General features: G+C 35.7%; 1 protein-coding gene across 4 annotated transcripts in view; it reads right to left on the reverse strand.

Moving 5' to 3' along the window:
• The window catches only part of CDK8 (cyclin dependent kinase 8), a 110210-nt gene that overhangs the window by 26975 nt on the left and 65251 nt on the right, over positions 1–17984 (reverse strand). For 3 of the 4 annotated variants that reach the window (XM_019447922.2, XM_019447921.2, XM_019447920.2), the window contains exon 4: positions 13875–14015. In XM_019447922.2, the coding sequence (XP_019303467.1) occupies positions 13875–14015 (141 nt within the window). Of the gene's footprint in view, positions 1–13874; positions 14016–17984 lie in introns of those variants that run through there. The other variant, XM_019447923.2, reaches the window with a different exon arrangement.

The raw sequence follows: 17984 nt of genomic DNA on the forward strand, positions 1-17984 counted from the left end.
GCACCCCCATGTTTATAGCAGCACTATCAACAATAGCCAAAGTATGGAAAGAGCCCGAATGTCCATCGATGGATGAATGAATAAAGAAGATGTGGGGTGTGTGTGTGTGTGTGTGTGTGTGTGTGTGTGTATGGAGATATATACACACACACACACACACACATATATATATATATATATATATATATATATCTCCACACACACACACACACACACACACACACACACACACACACACTGGAGTATTACTTGGCAATCAAAAAGAATGACATCTTGCCATTTGCAACTACATGGATGGAACTGGAGGGTATTATGCTAAGTGAAATTAGTCAGAGAAAGACGAAAATCATATGACTTCACTCATATGAGAACTTTAAGAGACAAAACAGATGAACATAAGGGAAGGGAAACAAAAATAATATAAAAACAGGGAGGGGGACAAAACAGAAGAGACTCATAAATATGGAGAACAAACTGAGGGTTACTGGAGGGAGGGGCTGTGGGAGGGGGGATGGGCTAAATGGGTAAGGGGCATTAAGGAATCTACTCCTGAAATCATTGTTGCACTATATGTTAATTTGGATGCAAATTTTAAAAGATAAAAAATAAAATTAAAAAAAAGAATTTAACTAAATTTACCAAAAAAAAGTATACATAGTTTATATTTAAATCTGAAAATCACTGTAATTCCAAATACTATTCTAAACAATATTAATTTATATATTTGATAGTGTAACAGTAATCAGTGAGTAATACTGTTTTGTGTTGTCTTCCCAAGTATTATTTTCTGGACAAATCTGGATGTTTGTACATTACACTTACTAACTACATTGTATTTTTCTATTAATAGACAGCTGGTTGTATTTGCCCCAAACCCCCACTTCTGGAATCAACCCTGATGATGCTCCCATTGACAATGTTTGTATAAATTATACTTGCCTCCCCTCAAACCCCAAACACCCTGAAACATACACCAGGTAATTGGGATGAAATCTCAAATGTAGAATTATCAGACCAAGTAATATCAAGAGCTTTATTGTTCTAAAACCAGAAGTTTTTCTTTAATGTTTACTTATTTTGAGACAGACAGACAGATAGACAGAGAGGGGGAGACAGCATCCCAAGCAGGCTCTGCTGTCAGCCCAGAGCCCGACACTAAGCTCGATCTCATGAACCATGAGCTGAAACCAAGAGTTGGATGCTTAACCAACTGAGCTACCCAGGTGCCCCACAAAAGTTTGTTTTGTTTTTTAAGTTTCAAAGGTGGATACATGCTCAATGGATATAACTTGGGGAAATAAAGAAAGTACAATGTCCTTGATAATAGACGACTGAAAACAAAGCAACTGTATATAATCTCTAAACTAACAGAGGGCCACTATAAACATTATCAGTATGCCTTTTTATTTTTTCCTCCATATAAAAATTAAAAATGGCATTATACTAAATACATTGTTTGTACCCTCCTTCCTCACTAGTATATCATGAAGATTTTTTAGTCTGAAAATTACTTTCCTGATATAATATTCATGAATCATATGGATTCCCTGTAACTTATACCAATTATCTCTTATTAAAATGTTGAGGTTGTTCCTAGTTTCTTAATAAAAGAAAAATAATGCCATAACAAACATTTCTGTATGTACCTATGATAAATTCCTAGAAAGTCAAATTATTTGCATAAATGTTATAAACATTCTTAAGGTTTTTTTGGATACACATTAACAGATTTTGCCCTTGAAAGGTTCAAGTATCAATTTTATAAATTCAACATTGTTTTATACAAAACAATACCATTAAGTATGATAAAAGCAATCCTCAAAACCAAAAGCAATGTGTATCCAAGTAAGATTTTATAATTTTTATTAGCTTGATACATAACTTAAATATTTTAATTTGAGGATCTTTCATTGATACGCATGTTATGATTTACTCTCTCTAGATTTACCTGAGGAGGCTTAGGTTACTAAACTTAAATATTCACATCAATTCTCTATATTCTAGTTAGTAAAGGTAGATTCAATTATTTTTGCCATTTTTCTAATATATTACTTTCTTCTTGCTACAAACTTTACGTTTTATATTTTATAAGAGCATTTATACTATTGTTTTCTATTAAGAGTATTTTTACTCTTGTTTTTACATTTCAGCATATCTATCATATCTTTAGTGATAGTCAGGAATTTACTTGGTTAGGAATTTATCTCCAGCTAAAACTAGAATAAATATCTCATTTTTTTAAAATATTTTTTTTAATATTTATTTTTGAGAGAGAGAGAGTGAGCAAGAGAGTTGGGGAGGGGCAGACAGAGAGAGACAGAATCCGAAGCAGGCTCCAGGCTCCAAGCTGTCAGCACAGAGGTCAATGCGGGGCTGGAACTCACAAACTATGAGATCATGACCTGAGCTGAAGTCGGCCGCTTAACCGACTGAGCCACCCAGGAGCCCCTACCATCCAGATTTAACCATTAATATTTTAGTATATTTTCTTTTGTTGACGTATTTTTCACTCAGTATTTTACTTCCACTATGTTGAGATCTGCTTTCTCTCTTAACGTTATAACAACATTACTTACACTTACCATAATTTTATTACTTTTTTACACTTCAATCCAAGTTAGTTAAAACAGTGTAGTAATGATTTCAGGAGCAGAATTCAGTGATCCATCACCATCACTTACATACAACACTGAGTGCTCATCCCAAGTACCCTCCCTAATGCCCATCACCCATTTAGCCCCTCCCCTTAGCAGAGCCCTCGGTTCGTTCTCTGTATTTAAGAGCCTCTTATGGTTTGCCTCCCTTTCTATCTTATTTTTGTTTCCCTTCCCCCATAAACATAAAGATTTTTCTTTAATGTTTATTTACTTTTGAGGGAGAGAGGGAGACAGACAGCAGGAGCAGGAGCGAGGGAGGGGCAGAGAGAGAGAGAGGGACACAGAGAATCCAAAGTAGGCTCCAGGCTCCGAGCTGTTAGCACAAGGGTCTCAAACTCACGAGCCATGAGATCATGACCTGAGCCGAAGTCAGACGATCGACTGAGACCCCCAGGCTCCCCCACCCATGAACATAATTTTAAATGGCTACACAACAGGTCAATTTTTCTGCATGTTACAATTTGCACATTTTCCAGTTGTTACACAGGTACGTTTTTTCAATTTGTCATTATCAATAATGCTGTGATGGCCTTTTCACCATTTTTTAGTAATATCCGTAAGAGAGTTTGTTAAAAGTAGGATTGCTAGATCAAAAGGAATGATTTATTGATTGATTGATTGATTGATTTGAGAGAGAGAGCGTGTGCACCTGCACGAGTTGGGGAGAGGGGCAGGGGAAGAGAAAGAATCTTAAATAGGGCTCCACACTCAGCATGGAGCCCGACGCAGGGCTCAGTCCCACGAGGGTGAATGCAGCCCTTTATTTTTCTTCTTAATTTTTTCTGTTGTTATTCTTTACTTCTTCCTACCTTTTACCTACTTTTTTATTTTTAGATTCTCCTCTTCCTCCTTACCATGAAGGCCCAGACTACCTGATTTTGCCAGCCGGTGTTAATCAAAAGGAAACAAAAATAAAACTAAAAGAGAAGATCAATCAGAAGAAGAGAGAGGTCAGGGTCATACATTCTGGTTTTTTGACTCTGCCTTATAAGGCATACAGCTATGTAACAAGTGTACCGCACTAAGAACACTAGTCGCTGCTGGAAATGCTCAACGGTGACAGCATGGTTACTGCCGCATGCATTCCCAAGAATCACTACACCGGGTAAGGAATGGGAATGGTCACTTCTAAGATGCCTTCCAACTTTATAGTCTATTAGTTTATGACATTAGGGAACACAAAAAAATGCTCTTCATTTCAAATGGTATATGGTGTTTACATACACAGATTTTTAAACTAATGATGAAAAAAATTAGCAGTCTATCTCCCATCATTTACATTTTCGTTAAATAGGCATCTTGAATTGTACTGACCTAAATTACAAGCCTATCTGTAGTCTGAAAAGGCCATGAATTCAGAGAATTGAAACTAATCTTTGAAACTCACACACCTATTGTGGCAAAGGGAGTTAGGGATCCTTAGATTATATACCTACTTAAAAGTATTATATCTATGGCATGATATATATCTGAAGGCAAATTATACATAAATAATAAAAATGGACATAGGTTATTACAACAAAGGGACACTCTGAAAAACAAGTAAAATCCTAACTGTACTAGGGGCAGGAAACTTTAATAAAGAAATATTTCTTCAACAGTTAATTCAATAACTATTACTAATTTAATATCTAATTGTACCTGAGGAAACTTTTAGTTTTACTCAATCTAAAAAAAAAAATCCTATGTGTTGATTAGAACATTTATAAAAATTTACTCAAAGTCCTGAACTTTTATGTTGAACTGACTTTGAAATATGGCTAGCTGCATGTGCTTATTTCTGTAGGAAGACTTACTTTTACCCTCTTATATAACCATTTCTCATTTGCTTGTATCCAGTAAAGACCTACAGTTATCAAACTGAAAAAGACGGAAAGATATATATGGCCAAGGGAGCCTGTGATCTAAACAGGTTTAGATAACAATTTTAGCTCAGATAAGACAAAACCTTATCTAATATACTCTATCTTTAAAGATTAAATTACTTTGACAAATCTTCATTAGTCTAGAAGACAATATAATACTCTAATATTCTAAAAGGCCTGACTCTACTATTAGAAAGCTAGACTGGAATATTAATTTTTTATATGTTTTTCAGAATATAATACAAAAAATTCTGAAACTTATTTTTAGAAAAAGCATTTCTTGGTATTTTGACTATAGACAGTATGTCTCTTTTCCTAATGTAAAAGTCTAAAGGCCAAAAGAGAAAAAGGATATATTAACACTATATCCAGTAGTAATAACTTGTATCAGGGACCCGGTAAATTCTTGTCTTTAATATGATTCAAAAGTCCTTTAAACGAAACCTTCCCAAATCTGCCCTGTTTTTGGAAACACACTGCTCTGGATGATAGTAAATTTTGTTTATAAAAAATGGAAGCAGTTGGGGCACCTGTTGGCTCAGTCCATTAAGCATCTGACTCTTGATTTTGGCTCAGGTCATGATCTTGCCATAAGATTGAGCCCTGTGTCAGGCTCTGTGCTGACACCATGGAGCCTACTTGGGATTCTCTCTCCTTCTCCCTCCCTCTGCCCCGCCCCCGCTTAAGCACACTCTCTTTCTCTCCTTCGAAGTAAACAAAACATTTTTTAAAAATATGCAAGCAGTTGTGTAAATGACATAATGATGTTATCCCGTCAATTATGTCAAAAGAAGAGAAAAACAGAGAAAAGATATATCAGACTCAAAACTCTGATAATCCTTTACTTCTATTGAATTTTCAGGATCACTCAAAAATATCGTCTTAAACTCTTAAAAAAAAAAAAAAACAACAAAAACCTTGACGAGATTATTTAGAATAACCCTTCTTGATTGGTGAGAAATTTGACTAAAAAAATTCTAGCAGTGTGTTGATAAAGTATCTGAAAAGACTCATTCAGAATGTAAAAGTAGCCTAACAAGCAACATGTAAACCAAATAGCAGCATTTTTATTGCCAACTTGTAACGTGTCTTTATAAAATGTATGACATTTGCAGCTGCCATTTAGTAAAATCAAGCGGGCTACTTTTTCATTATTTACATATGATAGAATGCAGTCCACTGTGTATGCTCAACATTAATATCAAAATTAAGCAAATGTGGCATTTGTCAAGAAATCAAACATTGTTTACAAACAATCAAATCTTTTCAAGGAAAATTTCCAATTGGTCATTTAAGTAAACACGCTTTAGAATAAGCACGACATTCACAATAATAATTGAAATCAATGGAAATCTCATTTAAGTTTGCCTCAATCAGCTGTTATCAATAAAACCCACGCTTTATCCTCAAACCTAAATTTTATGGATACAATCTTAATGCTATACAATCAAACAAATAAGAAAATTAGAGTAAATCACTGGAGCTCCCAATAAATGAAAGAAATCTCAAGTAACAAGCATGATTAAACCTGACATTTCCCAGAGCATTTTTCTTCCCAAAATCTGTTTTAAAGAAACATGCTTACATGGTCCCCACACTCATTTTATGGAAGCTAAAGCACAGAGAAGGGGCAAAAAACAGAGCAGAGGCTGCAAATGTAGGCTCCTTTCTTCCAACTGTTCAATTATTTTGTTGCTCTCCTGTTCCAGCATATGAGTAATCTCAGGATCCTTTCTGCTTGTCATTTCCTCCCCCCCTCCCCCCCGAAGAATTTATTGGCCCTTCTTTTTGGGCAGAAAGTGCACGTTTTTACTTTTTTTCTTTAATAGCATCATCCTTTACCAACATAAAAATACCCTAAACTACACTGAATGTTACGTGTGAACTTCAATAACAGACTAAACAGACATTTTCCTCAGTTTCTAGTCCAAATGAAACACTTTTTTTTTCTGATTATAACAATATATGTTAACTGCAAGCAATTCAGACAATTTAAAAGATATTAAAGGAAGAAAGGGAAACCTGCCTGAAATTCTCGTGCCCATATATAAACCCTAGTTTGAATTTTTTTTTCCCTAATGGGCGGCTGCTATTCAAAATAATTTTATCATCACTGTCAAGGAGTGTGCACAAAACATCAAAGGACCTATAATTTGGGAGTATTTTCTAAAGATTTGACTAAGTTTTTTTCTCTTTTCCTAACCGTATCAAATACCCACAGCAAGAAAACAATTTAATATTAAATGAACATACTCACATATAAACATATAAAAGTAAAACAAAAATTTCATGAAACAATAACTGCCCTTAATACGTATGATATACTGATACTTTTTCTATTCTATTCCATTAAAAAAATAAAAATAAAAAGGCTAGTTGTGTGCTTTCCTGACTCATTTATGGCTTACAACCTGCAATTTAAAAATCACCAACCTAGAAGAAAAATCCCTGAATTTAGTGATCCAGCTTTGTTACGGTTCTCCAAGTAGCCAGAATCACGGCATTTAGCTTCTTTGCTTCTCAGTTTTTCCACTTATTAGTGACAGAATTCAGCAGACAATAAAAAATGCACTTCAAAACAAACCATATCACCATGAGCAAATATATAGTGTTCAGTAAGCAAAATTAATAAACCAGGCAATCTTTCACTCAAAGAGAATCAGATCCAGAATACCCCAATAATCCATCATGCTACCATCAATACGTAAGATGCCAAGATAAAGCAGGACCTATGAAATCGAGTTTGAGTCAGTGGCTCACTCAAAAGATTTTGATCTTATTTAATGGTTGCTAGGAAACCAACTCATCCTTCACCAAGGACAGCTGAAGCCCCACCAAGTGATTCCAAGCCACCCAGTATAATTAAAATTAACTGCAGGGCAACAGCACTATCAGATTTTTTTTCTTTTACTTCAGATGAAAGCTTTGAAATGGCTTGAACCTCTTTTACATATGTATATACTGTGGCCCACTGGGCTATCTCACATCGTGTACTTCTCTCACAGTAGCACATCCCCTTCGGGATACTCCTAAAAGAAATCTCTGTAGAGACTTATTTTCTAAGAAATTCACTGTGGCCTAAAAAACTATTTTGAAATGCTTTCGGGCAAGAGTGATTACAGCAGCTTGTTGCAATACTCCAACAAAGCACTCCAAATTTCATATACAGCCTTGTAATTCAGCTTGAATGAAAAAAGAAAAAAAAAAAAAACTATGATAAAAAGTTACAGTATCTCTCACTGAATATTCTACTCCACTTAGGGCAACAAGGTGAAAATACCCCTATGTGCCTGGTAGTTCCAAGTTAATTACCATTATGCTAAAACCATTAGGGTAATAATTAAAATGAGATTTTGAATATCAGCTTTTTAAAAAGTGGAACACATTAATGACCATGAGAACTTGATTTATACTCAACAAAAATTAATGGTCAACTGGCCAGTTTTATTAACTAGCACTCTACTTTCCTAAGTTTCCTAGGAAATATGTTGAAAGCCCAAGTCCTTAACATTTAGAGTTGAATTAAGTGTAAACCATTTCTATGGTCTGGCTGATATGGGTGGATGACTATTTTCAACAAAAGCATAAAATTCAGCCAACACTAAGTGTACTACAAAATTAAAAGTGAATAACTATTAGCTAGAAATTAAAGTATTTACATTGTGACCAGTAATGAACTGGTCACTTAAATGTAGTATAAAAGTGAAATGAGAGTTGTAAGTTCAGAACTGCTGTGTGCTCACAAGGTAGGTACTGCTGCCTTATCTACAATTATAGAATAATTCACACACTTGGGACTTGAAGATGTTTTTGAAAAAAAGTAAGGGATGTAAATGAACTACGATGGAGATGTCCTAACCTTAAGAAAAACACTGGAAAAAATAAATGACATAAAGAGAACACGAATAAATAGGTAAATCGTCAGGAAATAGGTTTCACTGGGTGAAACAAAAATCCTGGGTAGAAAAAGAGTGTGATAAAAGAAATCAACAGATGGATATCATTAGCTGAATGGTCTTTGGACTGACTGATAAGAGCTGAATTCTTCTAGGTAGAAAGAGGAAGGCTGCTGAAAAGAATTAAAAATTATGAACAAAGGGGTTTTTTTTGCCCTCTTTCACTTCAGTAAACCATAGCAGTGATAAGACAGTAGGCTGTAAAAAGGAGCGTGGGCACATCTGTAGACAGGGAGAAACATTAGGTGGTAGCAGAAATAACCTATGGAGAACCATCTTGGAAGCCACCTTGTTTCTGCTACAAATGAGCTAGTTCATTCATTCAACAAACATAAGCAATACTGTATATACCGACTGTATTTTGCTAGGCACTGGGAGGGATACAAACACAGAGGAACCCAGTCTTTGCCCTCAGGAACTTATAATCAAATAGAGAACATACTACCAAAACTAGTTCAAGTGCCCCTTGGGTAATTCAAAATAACTGCTATGGGACTTTAGATGTAAACATTCTCACTCCTAGCTAGGGTGATCAGGGAGGGCTTTATTGGTGAGGTAGCAGGAGCAGCGCTTTAAAGGAGGAATAGAATTTTAAACGAGACAGATGACTAGAGATGACGGGAAGAGGGGGTTCAAGTACACAGGGAAATCTCTGGGTTGGCTGGAAACAGGTATATGAAGTGAGATGGAAGGAAAGAAGATTAAAGCCAGCTTTCACTTCAATTCACAAATACTAGCGTGCATACACTTAACAGAGATTTTCAAATTTTAACCCAATCACAGAATGTCTCCTAGTTAAAAAAGAAACCTGACCTAGACATTTATTTCACAACTGCGCAAGAAAACCAATCTTAAATTTAGAAAGTTATATAAAAACTAATCTTTTCTACGAAAGAGGACAGACAAGAGAGGGAGTTGGCTGGGTGGCTGGGTGACCTGAAATGGTCACAGCAGAGGCACTAGTAGGGACAACTTCTCATGGCCTTGCCAATGTGCTTTAATTCAGTCAAGAAGGACAACCTCTTAAGAGGAAAGACTTCAGACACCGCTGCCAAATCACACTTTTGCTTCTACACAGAAAGTATCAGATAGGATTCGGTGTTTAATGTCTTTTTATTCATGCTCCGAAAAACCACCAAACTCAATCCAACAGGCTAACAGACTTCAAACTTTTCCTTATTCTGACTCACTTAAGTTTATCTTTATTCAAAGCTTTCGTTAAGATTTCACACTTAGTTCCTCCTTATAGCATCGGGCAAAAAAATCTTAATATTCTTTAACCCAGTACTCCTTTTTTATGTAAGCAGATAATTGGGGAGTAAAAATTGGAATTAACTGGTCCCATATTCCTTCAACTCTGTGCCTCTGTTTACTCATTTGTACAGGATGGTTATTTTATGTGTCAAATTGGCTGGGCCATGGTGCCCAGACATTTGGTCAAACCTTTCTCTGGATGTTTTTGTGAAGGTGTTTTTGGATGGGATTAAGATTTAAATTGGTAGGCTTTGAGAAAAGCAGCTCACCCTCCATGTCACGGGTGGGCCCTACCCATTCAGTCAGAGGCCAACGCCGTAATAGAGCAGAGACTAACCTATCCTGAGTAAGAGAGAATTCCGCCAGCAGACTGCCTTTGGACTTTTCTGCAACTCTTCCCCTTAGTCTCCAGCCTTCTGGCCTACCCTAGAGATTTTGGACTCACCAAGCCTCTACAATTTCCCCGAGGGAACTCCTTAAAATAAATCTCTCTGCCTCTCCACACATACACATTCTGTTTCTCTGGAGGATCCTAATACAAACGTTAGGGCCAGAACCAGGACTATAGCCTGTTGGTCAGACTATTTTCATTTCCCAAGGAGAGGAGAATAAAAGAAGGGAAAGAGTGTAGTCAAAGGGAAGAACAAAGCTAACACATATACCTTTGTTTTTATTTATCTCTAATTAAGGCAAATAGATTCGGCGTAAAGCAAACCAACTTATACACACATATTTTAATGTTCTAAAACCAAAAAAGTTTGACTTGGACTCACAAATTATTGCACAAAAATAAATATTTCATGTGTTTCTTTTCAGGCCCATTCTTCTTCTTTTTCTTTTAAAGTTTATTTATTTATTTTGAGAGAGAGTGTGTGTGTGTGAACAGTGGAGGCTCAGAGAGAGGGGATCCCAAGCAGGCTCCGCGTTGTCAGCGCAGAGCCTGCTGTGGGGCTCGAACTCACAAACCGTGAGATCATGACCTGAGCCAAAACCCAGTCAGACGCTTAACCAACTGAGCCACCCAGGCGCCACGCAGGCCCATTCTTCATAAAACATCCACACACATATGCAATTATTACCGACTTCAGTCCAACCAGAGTTTCAGAATTATTAAATCTCTATTTCTCACCAAGGACGACAGACCCCAGTAACTGATCTGCTACTATGTGATGATTAATAGTGATGAAATTAATCTTTATTTATTAAATAGGATTATTAACTGTTAAAGTTCAACTGCACATATCAAACAAAGAACTTCATTATTCTACCATCTCAGATCATTATTTCTACTAATGATGAAGACACTTTTATTAAGCAAACTTTCAATAACATTCTAGGGCATTATTAAAATGATATTTTTAGGGAGTCTGTGCCAATTATCCATCTTAGTCTGATGTTTCTCGTGGCATGTCAGCAATTCGAAACATTAGAAATCTTACATAGGTCTGTTTAGGTCAGAATTGCCACATTTCATCTAAACCTGACTGCAAAGAAGCAAGGAATATAATCAGCCATTAATTATATTTGTTCTAATAGGATAAGTATTTCATCTGCAAATAACAATATTTGAGAGAGTTAAAGTCAAGTTATCAGCTTCTGAAGAACATCCTTCAGAGTAAGTACTTTTTTGCTACAAATATGAATATCTAATGTAATTATAGTTGAGCATTACATACCATCAAAACTCCAAAATTTACTTTTTAGTCGGTAGGAAGGTGGACACATTTTAACAAAAACTATGATAATGAATCTTTCTTACAGAAACTGAGGACTGATTCAAGAAGTAAGCACCTGAACCGGTAAGATCCAGACTGGGGGCAGATGTTACCACTTTAATGACCCAATGGTTCCGTGGGCCCTTGTGTGTCTACAATGCACAAGAGACTTAGGTGTGAACAGTCATACACAAATGATTCAAGAGCTTTCACTCTAAGTGGGGGAGTCAAAGGAGGTAGCAGTACTCAGACAATACATTACAGGTCGGAAAATATTTTGGGTAAATAAACAACTAAACAGACAGCAGTGGCAGATGAGAGGGGTAAGAGGAGTGGGAATGGTTTTCTCAGAGAACAAGAATATTTTATCACTGACACTGTTCCCAATTGCCAGCATATGGTGACAATCAAAAGTAACCTCTTTTCATGTTTTTTTCTCGTTTTTTAAACAAATGTTCATTTTTGAGAGAGAGAGAGAGAGAGAGAGATAGAGAGCGTGAGCAGGGGAGGGGCGGAGAGAAAGGGGGACAGAGGATGCAGAGTGGGCTCTGCGTGGACAGCAGAGAGCCTGATGAAGGGCCTGAAGTCAAGAACCACGAGATCATGACCTGACTCGAAGCCCAACGCTCAGCCGCCTGAGCCACCCAGGTGTCCCCCTGTTTATTCTCTTACAAAAGTCTGTTTATTATTTTTAAGTCACCTTCAGACGGTGCATCCCTTTGATGCTGGCATCTAGGGTGCACTGCTCCCACTGGCCCCCACCTCTTGGCACACCACTAAAAGACGGGGAGACCTCCAAAATGAAGCGTCCCACACTATCTCTAGGTCAAAGAGAACCTGTCTATGCCACACCAATAGAAAGAGCTTTCCCAAAAGAGAAATTAAAAAAACATTAAACTGTAACTATTTTCACTACTGTAGCTGGTATTACTGTAAGTGGTTCAAATATATTATATATTTAACATAACAACTGAAATGCTGATTTGTTTTCAATTTGTATTCATCTAATAAACAGACATGTTTTCACGATGAAAAATAACTTACAACAAAAAGAAAATGTAGTGTCATCTCAGCATAATTAGGGAAAAATGTCCTTTTGCCATATTTTATTCTTTCGGAGATCATAAAAAAGGTCGGTAGCTTAAAAGCATCAATAGTTGACTCCCCTAAAAGTTGAAATTTACTTTCAGCTTCATAAGGAACCAACGATTTGTCTCACTTCTGTAATTCCACTGTAAATAAAATACCCTAATAATATTAAAAATAAAATTTGCATACGGAAAAAAGTTCCTTCAACCGAATTTCTGATGTTATCGGTCCTAGTCTAAATGCTTTCTAGGTATGTGATCTGGAGATAAAATAAGTACCCTTAAGCATATTGTGAGATTTGTTGAAAACAGATGAAAGCACAAGAAATTACGACACTGCAACATCTGATCTGAAGGCATTAAATACAGAGCAGCTCAGAAAGACCATGTGCAAGGGGCAGATCAGCTCCATCTCAAAGTCTACAGGGCTAAAAGCTAAGTCACTATCGACTATGTCACCAAGTGACTAAGTGACTAGTGACCAAGTCACTATCAGTGACTATGTGACACATGTGATCAGAGACCAAGTCATCACTTCCAGCACTGTGTTTGTAACTGGAATGAAGGCATTGCCACAAACTTTACTATAGTTACCACCTTTACAAAGAAAAGAACAACAAAGCACAATGTAATTATGCAATATGGGGAATTTGAGATTTAAATCATTTACATCCAGGAAGATGAATGAACAACGCACAATTTAACGAAAAATTTCATGCTAGATGGATTTTATAAAAAGGCATAAATTATTCTGCCATGTGGAATTCTTAAGAATTTAATGTGCATTAACATGGCAAGGCTTCTCGATAATGTACTCAATAATGATTAATAAATGTTACTGGTCAAAAGACTGCTACTAATATAGTGGGGCTTAAAAATAAGCAGATTGATCTCTATCTCTCAAAAAAATAAACATAAAAAAAAAAAAAAAAAAAAAACAACCCAGCAGATTGAATTAAGATCTCCTCTTCTAATATGTAACTTAGTTGCAGTAGGCTCCGAAGTTTCATTTCCAAGTTATTCACAAATATATCAATTACTAGAGTTTGCTTAGCATCTAATAATCAATTAGACTTCATTTATAAAGTTAAAAGTAAACAAAAGCTTAGGAAAACAAATGTGCCCTCTTTCACCTCTTCAGGGAACCCCAGCCAGTATACGTCAGAGAAGCAGGATGCATCATATAAACAGCACGAGGCTAGACTGTAAGGAGACTACAGCACTCTCACCCTTCTACAAGGTTTGCAAGTCTATGCAGCACTGATATGTAGAGACAGCTAGAAAATCAACCAACTATAAATGCATCCTTCTGCTTAAACCTAACTACGTATCAACTTACCAAATCCCTGTGCAACACCCAGTTAGCATGCAGGTAGTGAATCCCATCTAGGATCTGATACAATAGTGACTTCACCATTCCCCGAGGTAACTGAACTGGCTTCTTGTTTGCTTTAGAAGCTCTGTGAAACTTGATTATATGCTGAAAGAAAGAAAAATATCACCAGAAGCTTAAAAAAGAAAAGAGGGAAAGATCACTTGATGTAAAATATTTTCCTAACAGAAAAAGAAACACTCAGGGATTCCCAAAGATATCGAAAATATAATTTCATATTCTGCTGGATAACATAAACTTAAAATTTCCTACTAACTGGAGCTAAAATCTCATTTCCTGAGCAAATGATCGTGTCTCAGAAAACAAATGATTACAACAGAGAAGTTGAGAGCAATGTGATTTTATTTTAAAAGTATAATTAAAAAATACTTTCAGAATATACTCGACCCCTGTTTACCTGGTAGAAATTTTCAAGAACAGAATCTGTTTTATCTGTACTAATTAAATGAAAAGAAAATAAACAGAACAAATTTCAAGAGATACTTATGGGTTGGCTGACATAGCATAAATGTGTTACCTATTTATAATACATGGGTTATAAAGGAAGCACACAGGGAAATTATTTCAATAAAATACACAGAAGCATAAAGAAATCACATGTAAATGAGCAGTTCACAGTGGAAATATTTAGAAATAGCTAAGATTCAGATGAGAAAAAAATAGCCTTGTACTATTCATTAAAAACTATCTAGGAACAGTATTAGTGGACATCCCGTAAAACACAATACGATTTTATAAACAGGAAAATTGCTTTATAAACAAATGTACCTCAGTAGAAACAAGATCCCATGTTTCAAACTCTCTTGACAGGTTTCTTCGTTTTAATTAAAGCACTCTTAAACTGCAAGAACACCTACAAATCAGCTGAAATCAACTCTGCTGTGTGTAACACTAGGCATATGCCTGGTACCTCATGTGCAGAAGAACAGACTCTTGAGCAGTATTTATGGGTGAATATCAACCATATTCTTGACATCAGTAAACACAACTAAAACAGGACAGACATATTTTATATTACAGGTCAACATTTTCACCTCCTATTTTCTTATGACACAGAAAGTAGAACAAGGATAAGGAATAACTAGTAATTCATGAGTGAAGAAGTTTTACTTTCCAAAGAAAAAAAAATATATAGCAAAGACTACCTGGTGGGAAAGTAAAAGTGTCAGCCTGCATGTAGTATGATTAATCTATACTTTATTAGCAGCATAACACTATTTTAATTTTCTTCTGTTATCTGCCCAAAGTATTTTAAAACAGCCAAGCAAAGTGGAGCTAAAACTCAATAATCTAGAATGTTCTGTCACATATCCTAAGAAATGGTGTGACAATAAAGTCTGTTCACCTTAAGAGCTAGTGGTTTTCAGAGCTTAATCAAAATAGATTAAAATACATCATTATTTATAAAAATTAAAACTTGACAGAGTGAGAAGAAAAGAATATGTAGGGGAGGTACAATAAATGATGCCATATGCACTCCTCCAGTTAACATTTTTAAGTAATCTCTATCCCCAACGTGAGGCTCGAGCTTACAACTCCAAGATCAAGAGTTGCACACTCTACTGGCTAAGCCAGTTAAGCACCCCTTCAGTTAACATTTTCATTAGGGTTCAACAAATTACTTTTTTACCAACATGTTATAACTACAAAAAACTACACTGGGGAAATCGCTTACCTTTGTTTTTATTCCAGGGCTATATAAAAAATATGCGGTGTGCTTAGCATGAAATTTCACCAACACCTAAGTGATTTTTTTTAAATGACTCTTTTTACTGCAACTGTTTTTGTTATCCTCTGCTGCCTTACCCCAGCTAATTCAACACTCCAATTAAAATAAGAAAATGAAATGGATAAAGGAGGTTTTAGTAAACGGAATTATTTTATTTTTATTAAAATGAACATTAAAAGTACTTATTTGACTTAAATGAGTATTAATAAGAGGACAATAAGGCCAATGATGCCCATGTATACACATCTGGGAGCACTGCATGCAGCATAATCTGCGAAAGTATAATTATTATATCGACACGTAAAATTAAATATCACACACTAGCTAGAAATTATACTGAATACAATACGATCTCCTATGTTCAACTATTACAAATCATGATTTATTACAAATTATGTTTATAAACCAGCCTACACAATTTCTCATAAATTTGGATCATATAATTTGATTTCATGTTAGGCTTGAGAATGAGCGTCCAATTCAATATCGGCCACACTAATTTAATAAATTTTTATTAACAGAATCCCAATTTGATTTGATCAGATTTATTTTAAAAGAACAGAAGTGAACAACAACAAAAATATTTACAACCAGCACTGACTGTGGACAATAGTTTCATAGAATAGAAAATGTGATGTCTACTTTCAGTTCAAAACAATTCTTTACAGATAACTTACAAAAATAATTTGAATCAAATTGCATTTACTCATGGAAAACAGAAATCCACACAGTGAAAAATACTCCTTATAAATCTGAAAGTATATGAATCCCATAGAAGTTTCCACTTCTGAAACCTGTTAGGGTTAAAATTATGTAAATGAGGTTAATTCTGGAAATTAGCAAGAGTTGAAAACTATTTTACTATTTTCAGGAGGTGAACTTCCTTCCAAACTATTTACTGTTTACTTGTGTTAGTTTCACTTCAAAATCCTGTTTTTACATCTACAAAGTGCAGCTGAATGAAAACTGTAAATTATTTTGAAGATACCTGAAACTGAGCCAGAATATTATAATCCCTTGCATACCAGTACAGATGGTCCTGACTTACAGTGGTTCAACTTATGATTTTTTGACGTGGTGATGGAGCAAAAGCGACGAGCATTCGGCAGAAACCACACTTCGAATTCTGAAATGTGATCTTTTCCCGGGCTAGCAGCACGCAGGCCAGTGCTCGCTCAGGATGCCAGGCGGCGGCAGCTGCTGTACCTCAGCGAGGGGCAACGGCCGACGCGCTACAACCATTCCACACTCACACAACCGTTCTGGTTTTCAAGTTCAGGATGGTGTTCAACAGATGATGTGAGGTACCGAGCACTTCATTACAAAACAGGCTCTGTGTTAGGAGATTTTGCAACAACTGGAGGGGGATGTTAAGTGTTCTCAGCACAGTTAAGGTAGACTAGGCTACGCTATGATGTTCAGAAATGTACTTCTGACTTGATACGCTTCCAACCTGCGATGCATTTATCAGGATCTAACTCCATCGTGGGTCAAGGAAGATCTGTATGTATGTTTGTTTTCTTTTATTTATCTCAAGGGATGCACAGCCAGTACAGAAATATACATATAGGCCAGTATACAAAACACAGTGAAATATTTAAAGATCCTATTAAATTACTTATTAAATATCAGAAAAAGTAGAGTTCACAGAAGTGAAGCACTTGTTAATGAATTAACTCAATGTAATACTGGGTTTTCGCTTACTTGTTTTATTTTCTCAACTGTAGTCTGTGTTAACATGTTCTTTACACAAGACTGATCAGCATATAAGTTTTGTGAGTATATTTCAAAATTATTTTGGCTATCTTGCTACAGATTTTCATTTTATATATCATAAACTCTTACCCCCAAGATTGCACTTCACAGTTTCAAAAAACATAACCGTTATGATTAATAGAGTAAATCTGATAGTTGCCCAAGACTTTCGTAAACACCGGTTTTAAAAACAATCTACTGAGTAAATGCAAAATACTGAGTTAGCTCTTTGTACTTCAGCTCTTTAGCCAAGATAAATTTAAATTCTGAGCCAAAGCATAAGAGACTCTTAAAAACTGAGAACAAACTGAGGGTTGATGGGGGGTGGGAGGGAGGGGAGGGGAGGTGACAGGCATTGAAGAGGGCATCTTTTGGGATGAGCACTGGGTGTTTATGGAAACTAATTTGACAATAAATTTCATATAATAAAAAAAATAAATAAAAGTAAAAAAAATTAAAAAAATAAATTCTCAGTTTACAATAATTTTTATCAATGTAACATCATTTTTGTCATTATATTAGCTAACCTAATAAAACTCATCTAAGAGACTGTAATCACTTGACTTTGACAA

This window comes from Panthera pardus, unplaced genomic scaffold, assembly GCF_024362965.1.
Source record: "Panthera pardus isolate Hobbes unplaced genomic scaffold, ASM2436296v1 HiC_scaffold_1, whole genome shotgun sequence".
In the NCBI taxonomy this organism is placed as follows: Eukaryota; Metazoa; Chordata; class Mammalia; order Carnivora; family Felidae; genus Panthera; species Panthera pardus.